Source organism: Coffea eugenioides, chromosome 5, assembly GCF_003713205.1.
Source record: "Coffea eugenioides isolate CCC68of chromosome 5, Ceug_1.0, whole genome shotgun sequence".
Lineage (NCBI taxonomy): Eukaryota > Viridiplantae > Streptophyta > Magnoliopsida > Gentianales > Rubiaceae > Coffea > Coffea eugenioides.
Window position 1 is genome coordinate 42,128,512 of NC_040039.1, and position 23,504 is coordinate 42,152,015.

General features: G+C 31.0%; 2 protein-coding genes across 2 annotated transcripts; both read right to left on the minus strand.

Moving 5' to 3' along the window:
- Positions 1–1,133: 1,133 nt before the first annotated feature.
- Positions 1,134–3,802, minus strand: LOC113770169 (xyloglucan endotransglucosylase/hydrolase protein 9). Its single transcript, XM_027314560.1, has 4 exons — positions 3,497–3,802; positions 3,277–3,377; positions 2,483–2,676; positions 1,134–1,762 (listed from the first exon to the last, which is right to left on the minus strand). Exons 1-4 carry the CDS (start codon positions 3,693–3,695, stop codon positions 1,336–1,338), a joined length of 921 nt encoding a protein of 306 aa, XP_027170361.1. The 5' UTR covers positions 3,696–3,802; the 3' UTR covers positions 1,134–1,335.
- Positions 3,803–16,966: 13,164 nt separating this feature from the next.
- On the minus strand, positions 16,967–20,640 carry LOC113769863 (geraniol synthase, chloroplastic-like). The gene is made up of 7 exons (XM_027314168.1): positions 20,419–20,640; positions 19,957–20,209; positions 18,872–19,244; positions 18,434–18,652; positions 18,206–18,344; positions 17,679–17,930; positions 16,967–17,257 (listed from the first exon to the last, which is right to left on the minus strand). The coding sequence occupies exons 1-7, from the start codon at positions 20,638–20,640 to the stop codon at positions 16,967–16,969; spliced, it is 1,749 nt and encodes a 582-aa protein (XP_027169969.1).
- Positions 20,641–23,504: the final 2,864 nt, after the last annotated feature.

Genomic DNA, 23,504 nt, shown 5'->3' on the forward strand with positions numbered 1-23,504 from the left:
TGGTTTTGTTTTTCTTTCTTTTTTTGTTAATTCCATCTTGTTGATCATTATCCATATCAATCTTAGTCTAATGTAGTGAAGCTGCATCTCCAGATCATAACCGACAAGTATTGTACAAGAACCAACCACCACCTCAAGGATTTATTGTCCAAACAAAAATCAATAAAAGTACCTTGAAGGTGATTTTGTGCCCCCAAAGTGTTGCTTTGATCCATTTCATGTCTGCAGTTTTCACCCTTAGCCATCAATTATTTGTTCTAACCCTACCATGAATGTAGACACACTACTACTTGAAAGGTCCCTTTTGGAGCACGCTTTCCACAGTTTATCTATAGCAATTGGCATGTCTCCAAAATGTTTTCCAGCTATCCTGAGGTTTGTTCTTTGAATAGATCCCAAGTGTTTATTCAATTGAAGAGGAAAAATGACCAGCAAATAAACGCTTTAGGGATATGTCTTGTCATCATCTTTTTCCTTTTTTCTTCCTTTTCTTCTAGCAAGAAAATGGTGGGATATTGTTCTTCCCTTTTCTAGCAAGGAAATGGTGTAATTTAAAAAGCAAGAAGGAAAGCAAAAAAATTTAAATTTAAATTTTTAAATCTTAAAATTTCAACTTTAATCACTAGACATAAACCTTTTCCCCGTCACCGTTTGCTTAAGAAATTGCTGGCTAATATTAACCAACCCTTTCAAGCCATATATGCAGCTACTGGTTTCAAGAAATTGCTGGTTTCCTCCACTGACTGTTGGGACAACCCCATATTGGTACACCGTACACCCCTCTGATTCTTGAACAGCAATTGAGACCCACACCTGTCAACTTTTTCTTTCGGGCCCTGTCATCATGGCCCCGGCTTTCCATGTCCAAGCTCCCCTAATGGTCCCGTGAGCAATGCACTAGGCCAAGGAGGTGTGTTTGGATTTTTGATGCATTTTTCAACCAGCCTTTCAATTTCTTTAATCATTACAGATTCAAACTGTATTGTTCATGAGTTTCACATGTGAGAAAGAGACTTGCTCCTACTCCTTTCAAATTGGGAGGAGTCGTGCAAGGATAAGCAAATTCATCTTTTGCATAGTCCAACATGAAACAGGATGATGGAAGACTAGAAGCATGCTAAAATGGAAATGTGTAGACATCAGAAAAAGAAAAGTAGATTAATGAATAAACAAAGCAACCATTATCTTACATGCCCAAAACAACAAGTGATTGATTGAAGATTTATGTAACATGATGGAGTTCATGTCTATTTGGCACTAATGCCTTCATACTTAAATTTTTTACAGTCTACTATGAACCCCTTTTTTCACCAGAATGGCTGAGCAGTGGTGGCACTAGTGGCGGTGCTGGTGGTGCTGGCACTCAAGAGGTGCAACCGGGAACCGAGCAGTATCAGTGCAATAATCATAAAACATATGGTTGGCCCTAACCCAAATGAGCTGGTGGCTCTGGTGGATGCTAAGCTCTCCAATTGTCGGTTCATCCCACCAATACTTCTTCTCATTGCTGCTGCTACACTGCTTAGAATAATCTGCTGCTGCCACTGTTGCAGGAACCACACAAGAATCGATCTCAAAGCCCGTATAGGAAGCTACAAAGGGTGCATGGCTCCAATCAGTCTTTACCCTACCACCTTGTGTGGCCCAATCATCAGCATTCCATATGGAACTATAGACTCCCATAGGTTGATCCTTAGGGAATGGTATGCCCTTATCCTCCTGGTTAGAGTGTTCTCTTATAGGTGTCTCATCTACTAAGAATCTGAAAAAGTTGCACATTATATAATCACTACTATTTCATTAGATACAATAATCTTAAATTGTGTGTCAAAATTCAAGAAACTAATATATTTTGAAAAAAATCACTTGATAGTTAAAAGGCTATAGAAACTCTTTAATTTAGCCAATGAGAAAATGCCAAACGACATTAATTTGAATACATGGGAAGACAGGAGGCGTTAATTTGTCAGTCAATCATAATATGCATGGACCCCTTGGGTAATCCATGCATACTCCTCTTCCTTCCATGTCTTTTCCATTTTGTTTGTAATGGCAAAGTTTGTTTGCATTCTTAGCAAATTGGCTCTAGCCTGTGGACTATAAGCAAACTGGCAGTACTAGCATTTAGAAACTGGCCCAAGTGATGAGAGTAAAACAAGCTTCAATCCTGTTTTTAGTCTTGTTCTGTTCCACTTTTTTACACCCCCTAAACATGATCTAGAAAAGAAAAAGGAAGGTGGATAATCAAGGGATTGTCCAGTAAAGCCTCAAGAACCTTATCAACCTAATATTTTCACACAGACATAGGCAGTAAAAAAAGCTCTAAGCTTTTTTTTTTTTTTTGTAGTCCTGTTCTGTTTCCCTTTTTTACACAACATTTATCCAATGTGCTTTAGTAGTCAGGAACAGAAATAATCAAGTAATTAACCTCAAAAAATTGTGCGAAAAAATTTCAAATAGGCTAAGATCATTGAGAGCTTACAGGACTTTGCGAGGGGTCCAGAGGATGGAATAGGCATGGAAATCAGTGGTAGGATCAAACCAGAGCTTCAGTCTTTGCTCTCTGTTACCAACACCATTGATGTACAAATTTGTCTGAACAGAATAAGGCTCACCAGTAGTGTTGCCAAGAAACTCAAAATCAAACTCATTGTGGGTTGGACCATCAGATGACATCTGCCCATAGTAAAAAATAGTAAAATTATCACATTTAAATCACATCATTAAGCTACCACTAAAGAGTAAAATTTTGACTACAATCATTAGCAAAGTCAATCTTATAAAAGTGATGACATAGTGCCAATAAACAAGGCCAAAGCCAGTAGATGATCTTACCAATAAAGCCACTTATGTGAGTGACTTGGGTGCCAGATGAAAAGTAAAGAATCTTGATTGATTATTCAAATGTAAACAATGTGTGGACAAAAAAGTGGGTTGAAAAAGGACTAATGGTGAAAGTAATAATAATAATAATACTTCTCCACCCTATTGGATGGATCATGCTGACAAGATTGAAAGGAACAGGGCACTAAGACTGACCAAATATATGCATTACAATAAATTCGGGCTTTATTTCTTTCTGGCACTGCAAATCTAATACGAATTGCATTCAATGAATTGTAGTACTACTACTAATCACTAATCACAAAGTAACTTTTGCCAAAATAAACACACAGAATTTTGAGTATAATCTCATGCTTTTGTCTCCATGGAAGTGACTTTTTTATGTGATAGAAGTATAAACAAAGCAAAGAAATACTAGCAAATTAAACATACATAGAAAGCAGTGACAGTTCCAGCAGAGTCACCCTCAACAAGCTTGATCTGAACTGTAACTTTTCCATACATATACTTGCTCTTTGACTGGAATCCAGCACCTGATTATTCAAGAACCAAAGAATGATTAACGTGAAAATAACATCAAGTGGAATGAGTACATTAAGTCAAGAAAAATGAGCAATCAATGTTGATTATATAAGTAGTTATGGGGATATACCAGAGTTGTAATCCAGCTTCATCTTAAGAACCTCATCACCCTCATAGACGAAATGGTCATTAGCCCAACTAGCCTGAAAAAGCTCATCAAATTTTGATGATGAAGAGCTAACCAAATCCACCACTGACAACAAAGCAAAGCAACAAAAACCCAACAAAACCCATAATTTTTTCATCGAAATGGAACCCAAACTAGCCATTGATGGATCAAGAAAACTTGGAATAGTTAGTTACAGCAGTAATAGAAGAGGGTAGTGGAAGAGGAGGAGGAGAGCTTGAAGCTTCTAGTGCAGAGGGCCATTGTATGGACAGTGGGAATTTATAGCCCAGAGGGAAAAAAAAATTTTGTGAGAGAGAGAGGCTTCAGTGGGAAGCCAGGTGCCACGTCAGCATATCCACGTGAGATTAATGTTGTACACGTCGGATTCCGGTTCCGACGAATCATCGGTGAAATCAAATAGTAAATCAAACGTTGTTGTAGCCGTTGGAATGGGGAAAATGAAAATCGGCTTAAATGAGCAGGGTCGGAGCTGGTCCGTATTGTAGGGGCAAAGGGGTAATGTCAAGTCGCTGTCGGAAAAGAAGGGGTGTACAGATACGGACGAATGGATGGAGGACACGTGGAGTTTTCACAGCTGGACAATGCAGAGTCCAGTTGTCAATGGCAGTAGCAGTTAAAAAGACGATGGGACTATTTGCCTCCTCCTTCCTTCCTCTCTTTAAATTTTCCTCGATTTTGCATCCCTGGAAACTTTTTTAAACTTTGCTTGTGGGCGAGAGATATGCTAGAATTTTTTTTGTTTTCTTATGGAAAATAGAGAATCTTTTGTTAATCGTTTAGGATTAGGGATTGTCACCATTATTAATCATGTGTAGTTTAGTGTGAGGACAATTTTTTTTTTTTTAAAAAAAAGAACGAATTATACTATATAGATAACGAGGATAGCAAAAAAATGGTCTAATTTATGAGAATTAGTACGTTGGATCCAAAAACCATCATTGTTAATCTTACTCAATCCACTTAATGACACGGACTTCTAACTAAACGTTTGACATTCGAATTTATTTTGTTCTTCAATGGTAGTTATTTAGAATAATCTAGGTTGTTTTACTCGGTGTGCCCTACAAATTTTGTTCCATTATATTGGATCTGGTCTAAAATATGACTAAAAGGTAGTGGAAATTGATTTTAATTTGAAAGAGCAGTACTTAAAATTGAAGGATGTTAACCTCTATACATACAAAGTGGAAGGATTTTATTAGCAAGAGATAATTTGAAATGTTTTAAATAGAGTTATCATAAAACAAAAAACAAAAGAAAAGGTTTTAGTTAACCCTTGATAGTTTCATCAAAGTTTCTTTTTTCACCATGACTAATGATTATTAAGACTTTCCTCCTATTTAAGGTGGTCATTAGGCAATTTTGAAAAATTGCAACGTTTTTGTGAACATATTTTTCAATCACTTTTTTACCTCACATATATCAAATCGTTACAGTAATTTTTCTATAAAAAATTCAAAAAAATGCAATATAAACAAGGCCTAAGAATTTCAACACTACAATAATTTGCTATGTTTGGGCTGTAACTTTCTGAAAAAACGGCCTTGTTTGGATAGCCATTTTCCGTCAAAAAATTGCATCGTTTTCTGTGATCACATTTACCTATTACCTTTTTTTCTCACATACATCAAATCGTTACAGTATTTTTTCAACAAAAAATCCTAGAAAATGCAATCCAAACACAACCTTATTTTCATAAACACATTTTTAATCACTTTTTTATCTTACATACATTAAATCGATATAATACATTTTTATCAAAGCTCCAGAAAAATAGCAATTCAAACGATAGATTTTAAATCAATTTACGAATTGTATTTACAAATTTAAAAAACTTTTTAAAAAATAAGGATGAAGTTACTTCAAGTTATATTTAAATTCCGAAATTGGTCCCAAAAAAATAAGGACAAATGTGATGCCCAAAATTCCAGGGTAGAGTACAGTTTAGAGGTGGGCATGGGGCCTATAGAATGATCAATGATGGGGAAGCGCTTCACTTTAATTATCCCCTGTCCTCTTGGTTTTCCCTTTGCTGACGGCAATTATGCCAACTGGACTCTGCCAGGCGCACTCAATAAATACTGTGCCATCGCCTTTGTTTACTGTGCTTTTATTTTTGAAATGGATGCTCATTCACTTCGATTCGTGAAAAGCATTAAACTTTTCAAGTCTAGAGATGTGAGCCCCATAATCATTTCGAGTATATTAACAAGAAAATGCGCTTCAAATCATCTATCTGATTTTATTTCTGTCCGGTCTTTGTTTAAATATCATGTATATTATGCTGCTAAATTTATCCGTTAATAAAATTTTAAGAGTTATTGATCGTTGAATTTATTCACAATAGAATCCTAAAACTTATTAATCAATACACATGGTAGTTAAATAGGGACAGGACAGAAACGAAATCCAGAATATACTACGATTTCGAGCAAAGAAAATGTGGTACTTGAGATTTTTTTTCAGCTTGATTTTGTTTCATTGTAATGATATATATAACATGTGTATTTGAATATGTTATTATTTGAAATATTACTTGTAATAATTATTGCAATATTGTTTATAATATGATATATGTGAAATAAAAAAGTAGCTTAGAAAATATATTTATGATGCAAATAGCATATATAATATTAAAAATAATTTTGTAACCAAATACAACCATTTCATTTTTAGTTTTTTTGACATTTTTCGTATATTTTTAATGATTTATTAGTATGTACTATGAAAAAAAGGTACAAGAAACTAAAATAAGCCGTGTAAATGTCATATTTACCTTCATAAATTTCCAATAGTATGTAAAGGTAGTCAGAGTATAAGTGAAGTATAATGAATGATGAACATTTTTCTCGCACATTATTTGAGAATGCTAAGGAAATGTTATCTGCATTCTATTATTTGTTATTTATACTCCCACCATCTATTTTATCATATAATCTGATAAGTAAAAACTGTATCATTAAAATGATAGTTGGAGTATGATTAATAAAAATGAGAGTGCAAATAATATTTTCTAGAATACTAAGGGGTTTGTTTGGATAAAATATTATTTAAAATAATTACTATAACATTTTTTGTGATGTAATGCATGTAAGATAAAAAGGTGATTGAGAATATAAAAAAAAATGGGTTGAAAAATTTATGTATGATACAAGCGAAATATTATTTTAAAAAAAATTGATATCCAAACGAAAATAATTCTAAGAATTAGATAGAGAGTGACTATAGTTATTACAACTTATCTGGAAAGGTAATTACCCTTAAAAGTCAGCATTAGAAAAGTAAATTTTGTTTTTGTCAAGAAAATGAGAAAAAATATTTCCGCCAAAAAAAAAGAAAATGAGAAAAAGATATGTAATTTTATTTATTTATTTATTTATTGGAGAAATATGCAATTTTGGCTTGGTAAAGAAGCTGTCAAAAAGGAATTGGAGCACATGAACTATCATAATTCATAGTACGTAGCTTCAGAGAGTACCCAAGTACAGCTTCTGTACCAAATTTTAGGCAGGTCCAACAAAGGGATAATTTCAGAAACCTCCCCTGAGATTTCTGACTTTTACAGTCACCTCCCCTGTGGTTTGAACAATTACACTGACCTCCCCTGAGGTTACTAATCCTTTACAAATTTAGTCCAAATGATTAAAATATTGTTTTAGAGAGTGAAATTAGAATTTTGTACCTGATTTGTCCTTTGTGCTACATGTCCAATGAATGACAAAGTATTACAAATTAATTAATAATTAATAAACTTAAGGAGCGTAGTTTATAGGCAAATACGTATTATTTATTTAAAGTACCAACTCTTTACGGATATTTTACTTTCAAACATTTACTTTATTACAAATATTTATTCTCTAATACAGATTTGTATTTACTCTCAAATATTTAATTTTCGTTAAATAAAAAACCTACCAGTTTTTCTTCCGTAGAAATATTAATATAACACTTTTTCAATTTTAGTTATAAATATTTATGTATTTAGCATAAATTAAATGATTCAGGATAAAATACTCATAAAGAGCTAATACTTTACTCATATAATGGATGAAAATCATAAAAAATTAATACTTTATGGGCCATTTCTTTTTTAAAAAAATATTTAATTTATATCAAATAGATAACCTACTGATTTTCTTTTTGCGAGAATATTACTGTAACACTTTTTAATTTTTAATTACAAACGTTAATATATTTATCATAAATTAAATATTTGAAAATAAAATATTTGTAAAGATCGGGTACTTTAAATAGGTTATGTGTATTTGCCTATAAACTACTCCTTACTTAAATCAATAAACTACACTCCTTCCTTTAAAGAGTATAGTTTATAGGCAAATACACATAACCTATTTAAAGTACCGACTCTTTACAGATATTTTATTTTCAAATATTTAATTTATGATAAATATATTAACGTTTGTAATTAAAAATTAAAAAGTGTTACAGTAATATTTTTGCAAAAATAAAATCAGTAGGTTATCTATTTAATATAAATTAAATATTTTTTAAAAAAAGAAATGGCCAATAAAGTATTACTTTTTTATGATTTTCATCCATTACATGAGTAAAGTATTAGCTCTTTATGAGTATTTTATCCTGAATCATTTAATTTATGTTAAATACATAAATATTTATAACTAAAATTGAAAAAGTGTTATATTAATATTTCTATGGAAGAAAAACTGATAGGTTTTGTATTTAACAAAAATTAAATATTTGAGAGTAAATACAAATCTGTATTTGAGAATAAATATTTGTAATAAAGTAAATGTTTGAAAGTAAAATACTCGTAAAGAGTTGGTACTTTAAATAAGTAATACATATTTACCTATAAACTACGCTCCTTAAAGTTTATTAATTATTAATTAATTTGTAATACTTTGTCATTCATTGGACATGTAGCACAAAGGACAAATCAGGTACAAAATTCTAATTTCACTCTCTAAAACAATATTTTAATCATTTGGACTAAATTTGTAAAGGATTAGTAACATCAGGGGAGGTCAGTGTAATTGTTCAAACCACAGGGGAGGTTAGTGTAAATGTCAGAAACCTCAGGGGAGGTTTCTGAAATTATCCCTCCAACAAAATATCCTAGGGCGTAGGCCAAACCTAACAATAGAGAATGATGGACTCTCATAAAGTTTTGATTTTTTTTTTGGGATAATATTAGAAACCTCCCTTGATGTTTTTCATAATATCACTTGGCATCTCTAGAATTTTAAAAATAATCATTTGCCTTTCCTAATAATTGTGAAAAGACTATATTAACTCTCATATGATATGTAATAAACATATCAAATAAATAGAGGTAAAAAAAAAAGAAACAAAAGTCATTTTTTTTCTTTCCCCTTTCTCCAACATTCTCTCTTACTCATTTTTTTGGATAACTATGCAATTTTTTGTTTATAAATTATAGCAAATTAAATTTTGTTTTATCTTTTGCTTGTTGTGATTTTCATAAAGTGGAATATGATTTCTTTATTTATTTTGAGTTAAATTTCATAATGATCAGTACAATTTCGAAGTTTAAGGACAGGCTAAGAAGAAGTTGAAAAAATATAAGGTCATAAGAAATCTATTTTGAACATATAGAGTTAATTTGTTTCTAGTGTATTTCTTTGCAAATATCTTTTTTTTTTTTAAATTTATACTTTATAGACTATAACATTGTGATGCAGTAGTACTACTAAAGATTGTGTTTCAGGTGATGATTCTCTTGGAGTAAACAAAGTGATTTAGGAATATTTTTATTTAATAAGTAAAATGGTAGTTTAGAGTTTTTCAAATTTTTGTTACACAAATAACAAAAGTAATAAGGTAAGTAATGTTTTCAAAACCTTAAGGGTATTAGGTGACATTAAGAGAAACATTAGGGAGGCTTATGATATTATCCCTTTTTACGTATGCAAAGCAAATGCAACCCTTTGGCCTTTACCTAACTATTCTCCACTTGAATGACAATAATTTTCTTTTTTATTTTTTAGGAATGTGTCGATGTATAACCTTAATCTAGCATGGATCAATTTTGTCATACTTTCATAAATTAGTGACAAAGTCGGATTTTTTTTTTTTTTGTGAGGATGAGTTCTAGGAATAATATGTTATTACAAATCATTTGGATAAATGCATATGTGAGAAAAAAAAAGGTAGTTGAATGGTATTTAAAAAAAATTCTCTAAAATGGTTTTATGGAAAATTTCAAATCCAAACCACAAAACCATTATATATTTGTGTTATAACATTTTGATTTTTGGTTGAAATGATAATATCATCATTCGAATGGTAAGAAAGTATTAAAGCACTAATGGTATTTACTCAAGATCTACAAATTGTTACTAGGAAGTCTTTTTCTCACACTCAAATATTCATGGCTAATTATCCAATATGGTAAATTTGTTATTGTTATAAAATGTTATTGTAAATGTACATAATATTTTTCATTAATAAACTACTTAAAATCTTGCTTTATGCCACCATTAATTTTTTTTCAACTCGTGTTTGGATAGTAAATTATTTGAAATAATTTTTAAAAGTAATACTGTAGCATTTTTTTTATGTGATGTTAATGATGCAAGCAAATAAATTGTGATGAATAATCTACTACCCAAACAAACTTTAATTGGCAAAGTCATCAATTCCCCTACTGAAGTGGCATAGGAATTATCGTTTGGAAAAAAAAAAAAAAAGTGGCATAGGAATAGAAGTAGAACATGAATTGTGCATTGGAAACTACCAATTGAAGCACTCATTAAAAAGCTTATCCTCCAAATTTGTTACCTTCTTATTGAATAAAAAATATAGTATGAGATTATCACCTGTGAAAAATATCTTGGAATCCATATTAATTTTTGGAAACATTTCAAGAACAAATCACGACGACTCAATATGAAGTTTGAAGGGGGGCAAAAAGAATCTCTACGCATACCCTTTTTGCATAGTTAGCCAATTATGATACAAAGGACTTATTAGGCATCGATGTTTTCCATGATCTCACTTCCGTTTCATACTACAAAATGCCGTGACTCGGTGGATAAAAAAACAAGGAGGAATGGGCTAAAGAATGATCACAAACATATGGAACATGATAAAATAAGTCACAGATTAAACTAAAAGGCTTTCTCTTGTTGTTGGATTGCATGCATCGATTTACAACTGGTGGTCCTATATATTACCCACTCAAATACTCCACTTTTGATTTGAACTATTGCAAGTTATAGGCACCAAATGTAATTTCAGTGTGGAAAGATGCATTGAAATCTATATATTTCATTTTGCGTTTAAATTGACCCACTATAATCAACAATTGCAAATTTCATTCCTTTTATTGGTGTTTGGACTTCAATTTTTTGAGGAAAAATTTTTATGTTTTTTATAGATATATCTTTCAATCACTTTTTATTTAATATATATCAAATTGTTATAGTTTAATTTTATACAAAAACTTCAAAAAATAGCAATTCAAATGAGACAAGTGTTTGAATTAATCAATCCAAAACTCAAAATTATTGGGATGAATAGCCTGCCTTAAAAGAAGTATTTTAGCTAAGTAAACCCTAATAATAGATATACTCCGGAGAATGCTAAAAACTTGGCATTCTTCAACATCAAAAATAGCTAAATTGATTCAAAAGAACATATAAATCAAATAAAAATCAAAATAGTGTTTTAAAAAAAGGATTGGATTGCAATTTGTGGCTTGGATTTTATTGAGTGTGCTTAGATAGGAGAACGCTTTATGTGATATGATGTATGTGAAATAAAAGGGTTCTTGAGAAGATCAAAAATTGCTTGGGAATTGTAACTGCGATGCAAGCAAAATTATTTTTGTGAAAAAATAATCCATTATTGCAAAACTTCTTAAATGTAAAATTCAAATACCGCCTATTAAACCCGATACAAGTAATGTGTGCTGTTATTATGAATAATACTACAAATAGACCTTTTTCTTTTGGAGGGTGCAAATGGACTAACAAGAATCACGTGTCGGGTCTTTACATTCATATTTTGAAAATATATATAAAGGGATAACTTTACAAACCTCACCTAAAATTTTTAACAATTACATAGAGTTCCTCTCAAATTTTAAAATTACATATATCTCTCTTACTTTTACTGTTATGTAACAATAATAATATAGTGTGTTTGGATTGTAAGTTTTTTGAAATATTTTTACTGTAGCACTTTTTGTGATGTGATGTATGTGAGATAAAAAAGTAATTGAAAAGATAAAAAGGTGTATTGGAAATTGTAATGGTGATGTCAGCAAATATATTTGGCCAAATAATTGGCTGTCCAAACACACTAAATTATGTCCAAATCAAGTGGACCTACATGTTATAGAAATTGCGCATCATCATTGGACATTGGACAAGGCAAAATTGTACCAGTTATATATGTGCTCATACTGCGGTGGTGTATGGTGCACTTTTTTGTTAGAAGTAAAATTTTTTTGGTGAATTTAACTTCAGTTATCATTATGAGAGGTCAAGAAATTGTCTTTGAGATCATAAATCATTTATAAGAGTTCTTCTAAATTATTTATCAATACAATATTAAATCAATAATAAAATTTGAATACACAAACTTATATACAAAAAAATAAAATTTATTTATCAACTGAGTTAGATTTGTGTTATTTGTGTTTGGATAGAGTAATATTTGAAATGTTATTTGAAATAATTACTGTAATACTTTATGTGATATGATATATATAAAATAAAAATAATTAAAAAATACAAAATAAATTTATAATACTGGATAGAGTAATATTTGAAATAATTACTGTAATACTTTTTGTGATATGATATATATAAAATAAAAATAATTAAAAAATACAAAATAAATTAATAAATAAATTAATAATATAAATTAAATATTATTTGAGATAATTCAACCATCCAAACACAATCATATTAAGTACTACTACTATTTTAACTGTATACCAAGCTGCATGCACGCATAATAACGGGGGATGGGTGGACATGTCCTATCAGAAATGAGGACTCTAAAGCTTTTCTCCCAAGCATTCTAGCTGTATCCAAAGCCTCCATCCTACCCTTACCTTTTTATTATTGGCGATCATCGCACATTGTAAAATGTGCCATCCTCTCGGCGGCTTTTCCGTTTACCAATGCAAACTTATAGTCGTAGCGCTTCAAGAAACGCGTTCAACGTGCCCTCCTAGTTCTTGCCCAATTATTATTATGAATTTAATTCTCTTTTAACATTTGCATCGTTTACTTTAATTCATTGCTTGGTGGTTGTTTTGAGAAATTGATATGATTGAATTATAATTATTTTTGGGAGAGTTTTAAAAATTAGTTTGCTAAAGTATGTATGAGATAGTATTGATTGAAGAAACTCAAAAGAAAATTTTTAAAAAATAAAAAAATTTCAACCAAACATAACTAGATATCGTATGTGTGATCTTGATAAGGGAAAAAGCAATGAATATTCTCCAAAAAAGAAAAAGTAAAGAAAAGAAAAGAGAATAGGAATCAGACATTATCCATTTATCTAAAATATATTTAGCTCCTAAAATTTATTTAATTTTTTTAAACTTCCATTTTGATGCTAGATTAGTTTTTCATACGTTCTATGACTCAGAAAAGGTGCTTGGAATATGATTTTTCATTGAAAATTTCTTATGTTTTTGTAAAAATAATTTTCAATTATTTTTTTACTTCATATATATTAAATTATTATAATAATATTTTTTTACAAAAATTTCTAAAAGTGGCAATCCAAACGAGCTTGAATGATTAACCAAGGGGACTTAACCCTTTCTCCGTTAAACATGGGTCGAATTAAATATCCTCAAAGTGGGCAGAAGTCATCACCTGTTTATCAAATGAAAACATATAGTGTGTAGCTTATCGTTTAACAATTAATTCCACAATGATGAATCGACCAAACGCTTGTAGACCTTTATGGGACGTGCAATTTGGGCTAAATTAGTTAAAAACAAAAGTTGAAGAGCTCGAATGGGGGAAATAACACTTGATATTATCACTGAATATTTAACGTCACACATTTTCTGAGATATAATATATGCGAAATAAAAATAACTAAATTATAAAAAAAAATAAATTAAAAAAACATTTATGAGAAGTACTCTTGAAAGTTATGCAAAAGAGTGACAACATAAACAGGAAAAAGAAAAGCATAGAAAGGATGGAGTACTACCATTTCCAATAAGCAAACTTTTTTGTCGTTTAGATTTTAAGAAGCCATTAATTAATGGAGACATGGACCACAAATTCTTTTTTTTTTTTTATGCTGACGTAGTGGATATTCGGGATTTGACGAATTATATTTCCGAGCCCTACTATTCCCACTCCGCTTATGCCTCCACCCCCAAAAGACACAAGATGATAGGAGGGATCGAACCGCGACCACACGGTGCCTGGACCTAAGGAGGCACCCCAGCACCAGCCGAGCCAACCCGGGGGTATGGACCACAAATTCTTGCTTCCACGTTTTTTATATGTTTTTTCTCCATGAATTAGTGTGTATTATTAACTTATTTTGTCCTACAACTTTTTCTTCAAGACAATCCAAGGACTAAATGCCACGGGAAAGCACGCGGCTTGGTGTTGGAAATAATCCCCCGGCAAGGCGGTGACGGCTGTCCAATCGGGAAAGTAAATTTGCTTTGAGCCATTTTGTCTATGGCTAAAGAGGTAAAGCAAAGAATTTTTAAGCATAAAAAGAACGAAGGATTCTAATCTATTTTTGTGCATGCACAGACTCTCGTACGTGTTCCTTCATTTCCAAGAAACATAAAATAATCAAAGCATAAGCATAGAAATATAAAAAATTTAAGTAAATCCTGTATATACCCAAAAAATATAGATTCACTCTATGACATATGTGCAAAAATTAAAATTGAAATTGAAATTTTTCATAATTATCATTCATCCAAAACTGACACCGTGTACATACTTAGCGTAAGAAAGATTAATCCAAAAAATTTTACTCACATTTTCAAATGTGAAGTTTCTTCGAAAACGATAACGCACGCATACAAGCATTTTTGTCATCCTCGAAGAAGAGGAATATTCTATTTGAGCAGTCGGTTTTATTTTTCCCATGAAAATTATTACTATATAGGGCACAGTGTTTTGATTCTAATTTTTTTTTTATTTAAAAATCCCCCTAGAACCAAGAGTGTTTTGATTTTGCTGAAGCTCAAGTTAAGTGGTATTAAAAATTAATGTAACATTTTTTTTAATGTAATAAAATAGAAAATGATTGAAAAAGTGGTTAAGGAGTAATAAAGAAAAAACTTTTGCAGCTAATGCTATCAAAACAGGCCCCAAACATTTGGCCAACAATATGAAAAATAGTTATCTTTTAAGGTTCAAATATATTGGAATAAGCTCTATTGATGGAAAAGAGGAAAACGTATAGCATGTTGTTAAAGCGCAAACCATTGTTTTTATTCCTGTCGGGTTTCAATACTATCCTATCCGCTTTCTTTACTTTTATGCAAGGATTAGTGGAGAACTCTATATATTATTCTAAAGGGACTTAAGAATTTCATGTTGCTTATTTGTTGATTGAAACATGGGAGTAACACCCCCTATATTGTTGGTAACATTATTGAACCTACTTAAAATGTTGTCAAATTAATAACATTTCATCAAATTGACAAAAAAGAGATAGTTCTTACAGCCAATTGTCAAACTAAAACTGTCCTTATTTCCTTGGTTTGAAAAGTAAATTATTATAGATTAATCTTTTCTATACTGTGAATGTGTATATTAGCGAGCCTGGGCATATGTTACGTTATCTCGATTTGAATTTAAATACTTAATTATATATATATATATATATATATATAACATGCATCTAAATTTGTTAGTGTATACACTATCAGTATATAGAAAATGTATCCTTTTTTATTACATCATAAACATATTTTTTAATCATATTTTTATTTTCTCAACTATTAATTTGCTGACATAAATTATAATCCAAAGAATTTCTCATCCAAATACGCCTTGAAAAGTCCAACGTACGAAGACCCATTTGTAGCATGAAAAGATCCCCTTAAAAGAGCACTGGGCCTTTGCATTAATTTTCTAGGTTTCGACAGATGAATTTATCTTCAGGCCCATTAACCCAATGCTAGCCTTTTGATCAAACTTTTTTTTTTTTTTTTTTAAGTGAGAGGTTTTAAATCCAAAACCTTCTACTTATAATCCATCATCTCTTTACAATCAATCATTATACGTGCAACTATTATGATGCACTCAAAGATTGGATGAAGGATTGAAAGTCCAAGTTGAAGATTATTAGCAAGTCTATCTAGATTGAAAATTATTTGGAAAAATGTTTTAGTATTACCTAATATAACACTTTCATGATATGATTTAAGTGCAATAATAAAGTGATTAAAAAAAATGTATTTGCAGAATAGCAGGAAAAAGTATCGCTTCGGTTATGTGTACATGTCGCAGTACTTACATTGTTGATGGAAATTCACATCTTATCAATGGTTTTTCTTTTTTCTTTTTTTTTTTGTTATTGTAATCTTTGTTTTGTGGAGAATGACATGTATGGAATCTAGGATTGCAAACGAATCAAATCATTTGCGAGTTGAATTGGTCAAAACTCGACTTGAACTTGAGTCGAAATTGAGCCGATCAACTCGAGCTATTAAACTCGAGTCAAGCATAAAGAAACTCAACTCATTAGTTCATGAGTTGGTTCGAATATACATACATATACACACACACATATTTATTTTAATAGTAAAATTACATATATATCCTAATATTTTTATTATATATTAAGAAAAAAATGACTATTTTATTCATTTTTAAAAATTAAAATAATTATTTTTTTATTTTCTTAACTTCGAGTAGGCTCGATAGGATCGAATTTGATAAAATTGAGTTGAGACTCGACTCGATTAAATCAAAATTCGACTCGACTCAACTTGTTTGCGACCTTAATGGCATCCATATCTTCTTAAAGTTTTCACAACGAAATATGCTTCTCTCCATTATAATTTTCTTATCCTTCTAAATAACAAGGAGTGTTTAAACTTAAGTTTTTTTTTTGACATATTTCTTTAAGTGATCAGTTGAAACATGAAAGGATATGGTCAGTGACTTTCTTTACCTGCTGTAATGTCACCAATAGAGTTCCAGAGATAAATTATGAGCTTGATACAGTATTACATCTCTAGACCGACTAAAACACAATAAAGGGCCCCATCAACCATATTTGAATTTTATTTTGAAAATCGAAGAGTTTAATCCGTGAAACATCTAAAAGTTACTCAAAAAGACGGGCTAAAACAATGGATTCTTTTTTATCATCAAGAAAATCATAGAATATACATACAATAAGCCCATAGCTATTAATACTTATTTATGTATAATTTTACATTGATCAATTAATTATAGGGGTGAAAAACAGAGACTCCACATAATTATCTACGCTGGAAAAGTAGCTTTCTTCTTCATGCTGATACACAACTTGAGAAGATCTGGCCATGTTGAATGCAGCTTTGATAATTGCAAGAGGCATTGCATCTCGAGACACTAATTCCCAGTTGAGGTCCTTCCACAGATTATCTATGAGTTGCAAGATTCTTTTTCTGCCTTCTTCATCACATGTTATGTTGTTCTCCCTCATGAATAGTTGTATGCTTGATGCAAGGTCGCCCCTTTCTTGCTCCTCCTAAAATTGTGTTACCGAAAAAGAAACATTATCTACAAATTAGTTCAATTGCTTCCAACTTGGCTTGGAAAAACTGTAAATTTTACAATCAAGTTGGACTTGGTCTTTAAGTGATGAAGTTGCATAAAGTTAAAACCTTGGAAATTATCCCTTCCAAGAAAATTACCTGAGCATCGCAAATTGCAGAGAATAATATGTGGGACAATTTAAGGACTAGTTTGACACAATGGTAGAATTTTTAGATCAAATCAAAGATTCCAATTGTTACAAGGCTTAAAATTAACCTTAAAATTTTATTCGACGGTCCGTTATAGGTATCTAAGCCCTTTTTTTTCCATTTTTGCTTTTTTTTTTTGTGGTACCACAATATTGATTTTGGACAAAAATTTGTAAAGCTTCTGAAAATATTGTAACAACATACCTTTGCGGTCCCTAAATCATCCCAAAGTCGAAGAATTCTGCCCGAGCAGGAAAAGAGCTTAGGATAGGGTTTCATCAACAATTTTACATTTTCCTCTGTGACCCCTTGTCCTATGAGGAAGAATAGATGCACCATGGCCATGTAGGCTCCTGCTGTTGTAACACCATTTTCTACATATTCTTCCATGTTTGGTACTTGACCATTGTTATACCAGCTTGCTTCCAGCATAAAGCCTTCGATCATGTCTATCCACTGTCATCACGAAAGTGACAAACAGAACATTAGGCTTAACAATAATAAGATGGCAGCCAATATTTGCTTTCTAAATCAAGTTGGAAAATTAATGAGGCATATTTGTCCAAAAAAATTACTATAAGATAATGTCATATTTGTCCGAAAAATTGTTGATTTGGATGGACCAGCTTTGAGGAGCCAATTCAAGAGCCAGCTATTGAGACAACGAAACACCAATTATAGTTTACCTTTATGAAAGAAGGAAAAGAAAAGCTTGAAAAAGATTGTATTACCGTTGCTTTTAGATATGGGAGGACACTCCAACCATTTTCTTTGAGGATCTTGTAGCAAATTTCGTTAGTAGTATTGTACAGTGCCATGTAACATATTCTCATGTATTCAGGTAGCCCTTCCATTGCCTCAAGATCCCATCTGCAAATTGCATTTATCAACATGTTAAAACCAATCAAAATATGTAGTTTCAACTCTTCACACACAACAATTTGAAGAGCTAATTTTACCTTCGAATTGCATTTGTAAAGAGAACAAGCTCATCAATTGTGCCATGCGTGTCAAAAATATCATCAATCACCAACAAAATGGCAATGGTCTTGGCCAACTCAATTCTGCAGTTTGAATACTTGGGCTCTGGAAGTATTCCAACAGTCCACAGAAAGCATTCCAGTGGTCTATCTCGAGCAAAGGTCAGCTTGTCAACAAGGCCTAATTGTTTCCACCACCTGAAAAGATATTCAAAGACATTATTAGTATTACTATTTTATTCAAGAGCATTAAAAAAAAGCATCTTTTCTCCGTAATTATGGGAATACTAACAAGGCATATACAGTTTAATGAGCTGCAAAACATGCTTTACCATAATTATGGGAGTATTAATAAGAAGTCAGTGTAGCCAACCAATTGATGGAATGGAATATGCAAAAAAAAAAAGGGGATTTTACCTAGATATCTCAGTTAACTCCATTTGGTGGAGAGATTGGATCTTGTTGTAGTCCAATTTGGCTAGTTCCAAAAGGTTTGGGTCGTGTCCAATTTCCTCACTGTATTCTTGAATAAACCTTCTGGCTTCTAACCTTGCCATCCTTCTATGTCTTGGTAGTTCCAGGGCACTAGAAACCTTTTTAGCAAGTTGGGTTGGTAAGCTTGGAAGTGACTGTTTTAGGCGGGCTTCAGTGAATTCCATGGCCTCCAGCAATATGTCTTCTCCATTTGCACCTAGGTGTGAGGCTTCATACAAACTCAACAACCCCATGGTATCTTCTTTCAGGGAGTCTTTGAATTTTCCATTCTTGTCCATGAACTTCTGGAAAATATCTGTAATTTTAAAAGATGTCATGAAACCAATAGAAAAAGACTGCAAATATACATAATGCAAAACAAACAGAAGGAAGAGGTACTGTTAGCCATTTCAAGAAGTATGTAGTGGTAGATTATTCCTAAGCTTAATTTATGTAGTGGTAAACTTATGCTCATATTATGCTTATGATCAAATCATCATATATATGCTCAATCCTTAAATGGTTGAGTTTTCAGTAATACTTAATAACAAAAGATTTGGTGATGAATGTTCAATCAACATCTTTCAAAAATTTAATAGTGTTTGGACAGCCAATTATTTGGCCAAATATATTTGCTGACATCACCATTACAATTTCTAATACACCTTTTTATCTTCCCAATTACCTTTTTATCTCACATACATCACATCACAAAAAGTGCTACAGTAAAAATATTTCAAATAACTTACAATCCAAACACACATAAGTGGCAATCATGCAAGATTCTCACAGTAAAAATATTCTTTTCCAACGTCCTATATACAATCTCCTGAGTGGCAATCATGCAAGATTCTCGTCAAACTAGACAAAGAGGAAGGAGATGAGAAAATCACAAATAACTCAAAACACAAAGCTTTTTCAGTGAAAGTTTTACCTTCTTTCTTGGTAAACGATTCAAACAATTATCAGATATTGAGTTAGCTGTTTTATCTAAATTAAAGATAGCATGGTGAAGATCTTACCAGAACTTATTTTGTGACCATTATGCCTTAGCAATCTAAAACGCAATGCAGTAGCAAAGAGATCTCCATCAGATTGACCACTTGAAGATAACTGGGATAATATAGCATTCATATCATCTTCAAAATGGTATGCTAATCCCAGTCGCTGCAGCGTGTCAATCAAATTCATGGCCTTTAAGGGTTCTGAAGTTGATCTCAATTGCCTTCTTGTTCTTCCTAGTAGTTCTTTCCTGCTGTCATCAACTTCATGTGGAAGCACCTACAATACATATTTCCATCCCGCCAAATAAACGTGTAAGAAAAGAATTTAGGAAGCATACATCACTTGTTTAAGTATCGTTAGCGTTACTTGAGGTTTGTTTTAGTTGCAACAAACCAAGATACGAGTTTTCGTAGAAAAAGAGACTCTCTACATCAAAATACCAAGTAAGAAACACCATTAATGATGACCAAGAAATTGTTACATACCGAAGGCTGGCGCAAATATTTGAGTAGGGATTCATTATCTCTGATCAACGGCGTTGCAATGGGCTGCGTCGCGGTTGGTGTTGGCATGCACATGCAAATGCGCGAGGTTTTGAAGATAAATTGCCTTTTTAGCCACAAACCAGTTGCCTTTGGAGCTCCACGAGGGACATCAAGAACTGCCCAAGATTTTGATAGGGAGGAAAAGTTACTTGTACAAGCCATTTTTGCCCTCTTGAAGAGAAAATGACTCGTCTATTTGCTACCAAGTTTAACGGGATATATAGATAGGAGGATGCGGTGCACTATATAATAAACAATTAGAGCGCATGCCTCACGGGGGAAACATAAATCATTGAATTCTACAATATAAGGTAGACTTTCCAATTTGTCATCTTGTGGTTCTTCTGTTGTTGTTGTTGTGGTTATGTTGTTGTCGTTGTCATTGTTCTTGTTGTTTATAATTTCAGTTTATTTCTTTTAAATTTCGATAATATCCCTCTGTTACTCTAGAATGAAAGAACTCTGGTGAAAAAGATAGAAAGGCAAATGGGAAATCTCATATCTCGAAGCAGAGAATATTGTGTTAGACTTCAGTTGACTGTTTAATTAAGGTTACTACCCTAATTATTAGTGTAAGTTGCAGAACACGAATGATATCGTATACGTAAAAATATTATTTAAATTTAGTTTTACGTAAAATAGTTCACGCTCAATAATACAAAATACGAATGCTACTATCTATACTGTACATATTCCAGGCCCTCTATAATCTAATTTAGAGTTTTCAAGGAAGAGGAATACCCTTTGCAGAGATCAATTTGATGGTTTAATATATATTTTGATAGTATGCTACACTAATACTAGTGTTAGGTTTCAGTAATCTTTTAGGTGACATGAAATCAACATTGTTATTCAAGTTACATAAACAAACATTTTCATCATTTTGTTCAATTCATATTGAACAAACGTGGAGGAATTAAGCCAATACATTGTTATCACTTTATTTAATTTAGATAAACGTGGAGAAATTCTTTTTGAAATCTAAATTCTGATATTTTTATGGGTGAAGTAAGACAGGGGAAACAATTATCACCTTGTCTATATTTACTTGAACAGTGTGAGTATTCTTCAGCATGTTTGCAAAAGTCTATTCCTACTTTTATACGACGGGGGTAAGGAAAAGCCTAATTCGACATGTATTAGAATTGAAAGGGAAGATAGAACGCACCTCCATATCAATGTACTATCATATTTTCTACCTTTTAACATGGATTCGAACATGTGGCTTCGTTTCTAGGAGAGTTCTAAGATGGTTTCCCTGGATAGTGATTGACTCCAAATTATTTGGTACTGCCATTGATTGATACTGTCTAAGATGCTTTTAACAGGATTATATTTTCTAGTCATTGATTGATACCAAATAAATTTGGTGCTGCCAGTGATTGATAACTGGTACTGCTGTCAACAAGTGTATGGCGGACATTGGCTCAGGTCCACCACAAAACTGATCTAATTAAGATAATTTTCAAGTTGCTGTGTGCTAAACTTCCGTTGGTCTGTCCAACCTTAAAATTTGTTGGAGTTTTTTCACCACAAAAGACCTAATCTAGATGGCAAATGAAGCTTCACTGAGGACCACCCCTTACCTTTTCAGCCAACAAAAACAAAAACGAACATGTACCAATTGAAAACACTAGTTTTCGTATCAGGATCTTCATGGCTTTTTATGATGCTGTATCTCCTAGAGATCTAGAAAGAAAAAAAGGAAACAAATTGATGGAGAGAGAATTGTCCTTGTGTGAATACCTTTCAATAGTTTATAGTATGCAGCAATTGCACAAGAGATAGGCACTCCAAAAAGGCCAATTAAGACATCCTTGTTTAGTGATTGATTCTAAGATGGTTGGGTTCGACTTTTACTAATTCCTTCGATATTGAAAATATCAGAAAGAAAACAAACCTTTAAATCCAATTACCAATTACAACAACCAAAGTTACTAAAGAACCACTAATTCTCTGTTTAATCTTTTTTATTTATTAAATTCCATTTTGTAATCTGAGTAATACACGCGAACTATAAGTGTTATTAAACTCTGATTTGCACCATCACATAATATTAATAGGCGTTTTTTAACCTAGATTTTTTGGTCACCATGCTCCTGTCAATTTGGTGTGAAAACATAGGCTCCATTTGGATTACCTGTTTTGGGAGGTGCTTTTTAAAATCTTTACTGTAGCTGTGTATATGAAAAACTTTTAATGTAGATGGTTTTTGGATTGTATTTAGAGGTATTTTTAAAATATATTTTTGAGTATTTTTATAATTTACAATTTTTTTGAATTTTTTTTAAATATATACTGGCTCTGTTTCTATCTATTAATATTTATTTATTTATATATAATATTTTTTATTTCAATTTTGTTTTATAATGTGTATATTAATATATATATTATAAATATAATATGTATACATATTATATATAATATATATTTATAAATATAATTATACATATTATATTTATAAATTATATATGTATTAATATATGTATTAATATATAATAATATAATATTATAAAACAAAATTGAAATATATATATTTATATAAACATATATAAATAAATATACTTATATATTTGTGTAAATATATACATAAAAATATTTTAAACAAACTATTTATATTTATATATAAATATATATTTATTTCAATTGATATAATATATATAATATAGATAATTGAACTATACATATTAATATTAATATAATTTATATATATATAATATAATATACATAATTGAAATATACATATTATAAAACAAAATTGAAATAAATATATTTATATATTTATATAAATATATAAAAATACATAGAAATAAATATATTTATACAAATATAAATATATGTATAAATATATATAAATATATTTTAAACAAAATATTAATATTAATATATAAATATATATATTTATTTCAATTTATATAATATATATAATATACATATTAATATACATAATTGAAATATACATATTAATATTAATATAATTTATATAGATAATATAATATACATAATTGAAATATACATATTAATAT

Excerpts from the sequence above, each read along its gene's own strand:
- LOC113770169 (XM_027314560.1), bottom strand. The coding sequence starts at position 3,695 with ATGGCTAGTTTGGGTTCCATTTCGATGAAAAAATTATGGGTTTTGTTG. Across the intron at positions 3,378-3,496 it reads GAAGCTGGATTACAACTCTG|GTGCTGGATTCCAGTCAAAG; the intron begins GTATATCCCCAT and ends TTGAATAATCAG. Across the intron at positions 2,677-3,276 it reads GAACTGTCACTGCTTTCTAT|ATGTCATCTGATGGTCCAAC; the intron begins GTATGTTTAATT and ends TACTATGGGCAG.
- LOC113769863 (XM_027314168.1), bottom strand. The coding sequence starts at position 20,640 with ATGGCTTGTACAAGTAACTTTTCCTCCCTATCAAAATCTTGGGCAGTT. Across the intron at positions 20,210-20,418 it reads AATATTTGCGCCAGCCTTCG|GTGCTTCCACATGAAGTTGA; the intron begins GTATGTAACAAT and ends TATGTATTGTAG. Across the intron at positions 17,931-18,205 it reads TCCCATATCTAAAAGCAACG|TGGATAGACATGATCGAAGG; the intron begins GTAATACAATCT and ends TCGTGATGACAG.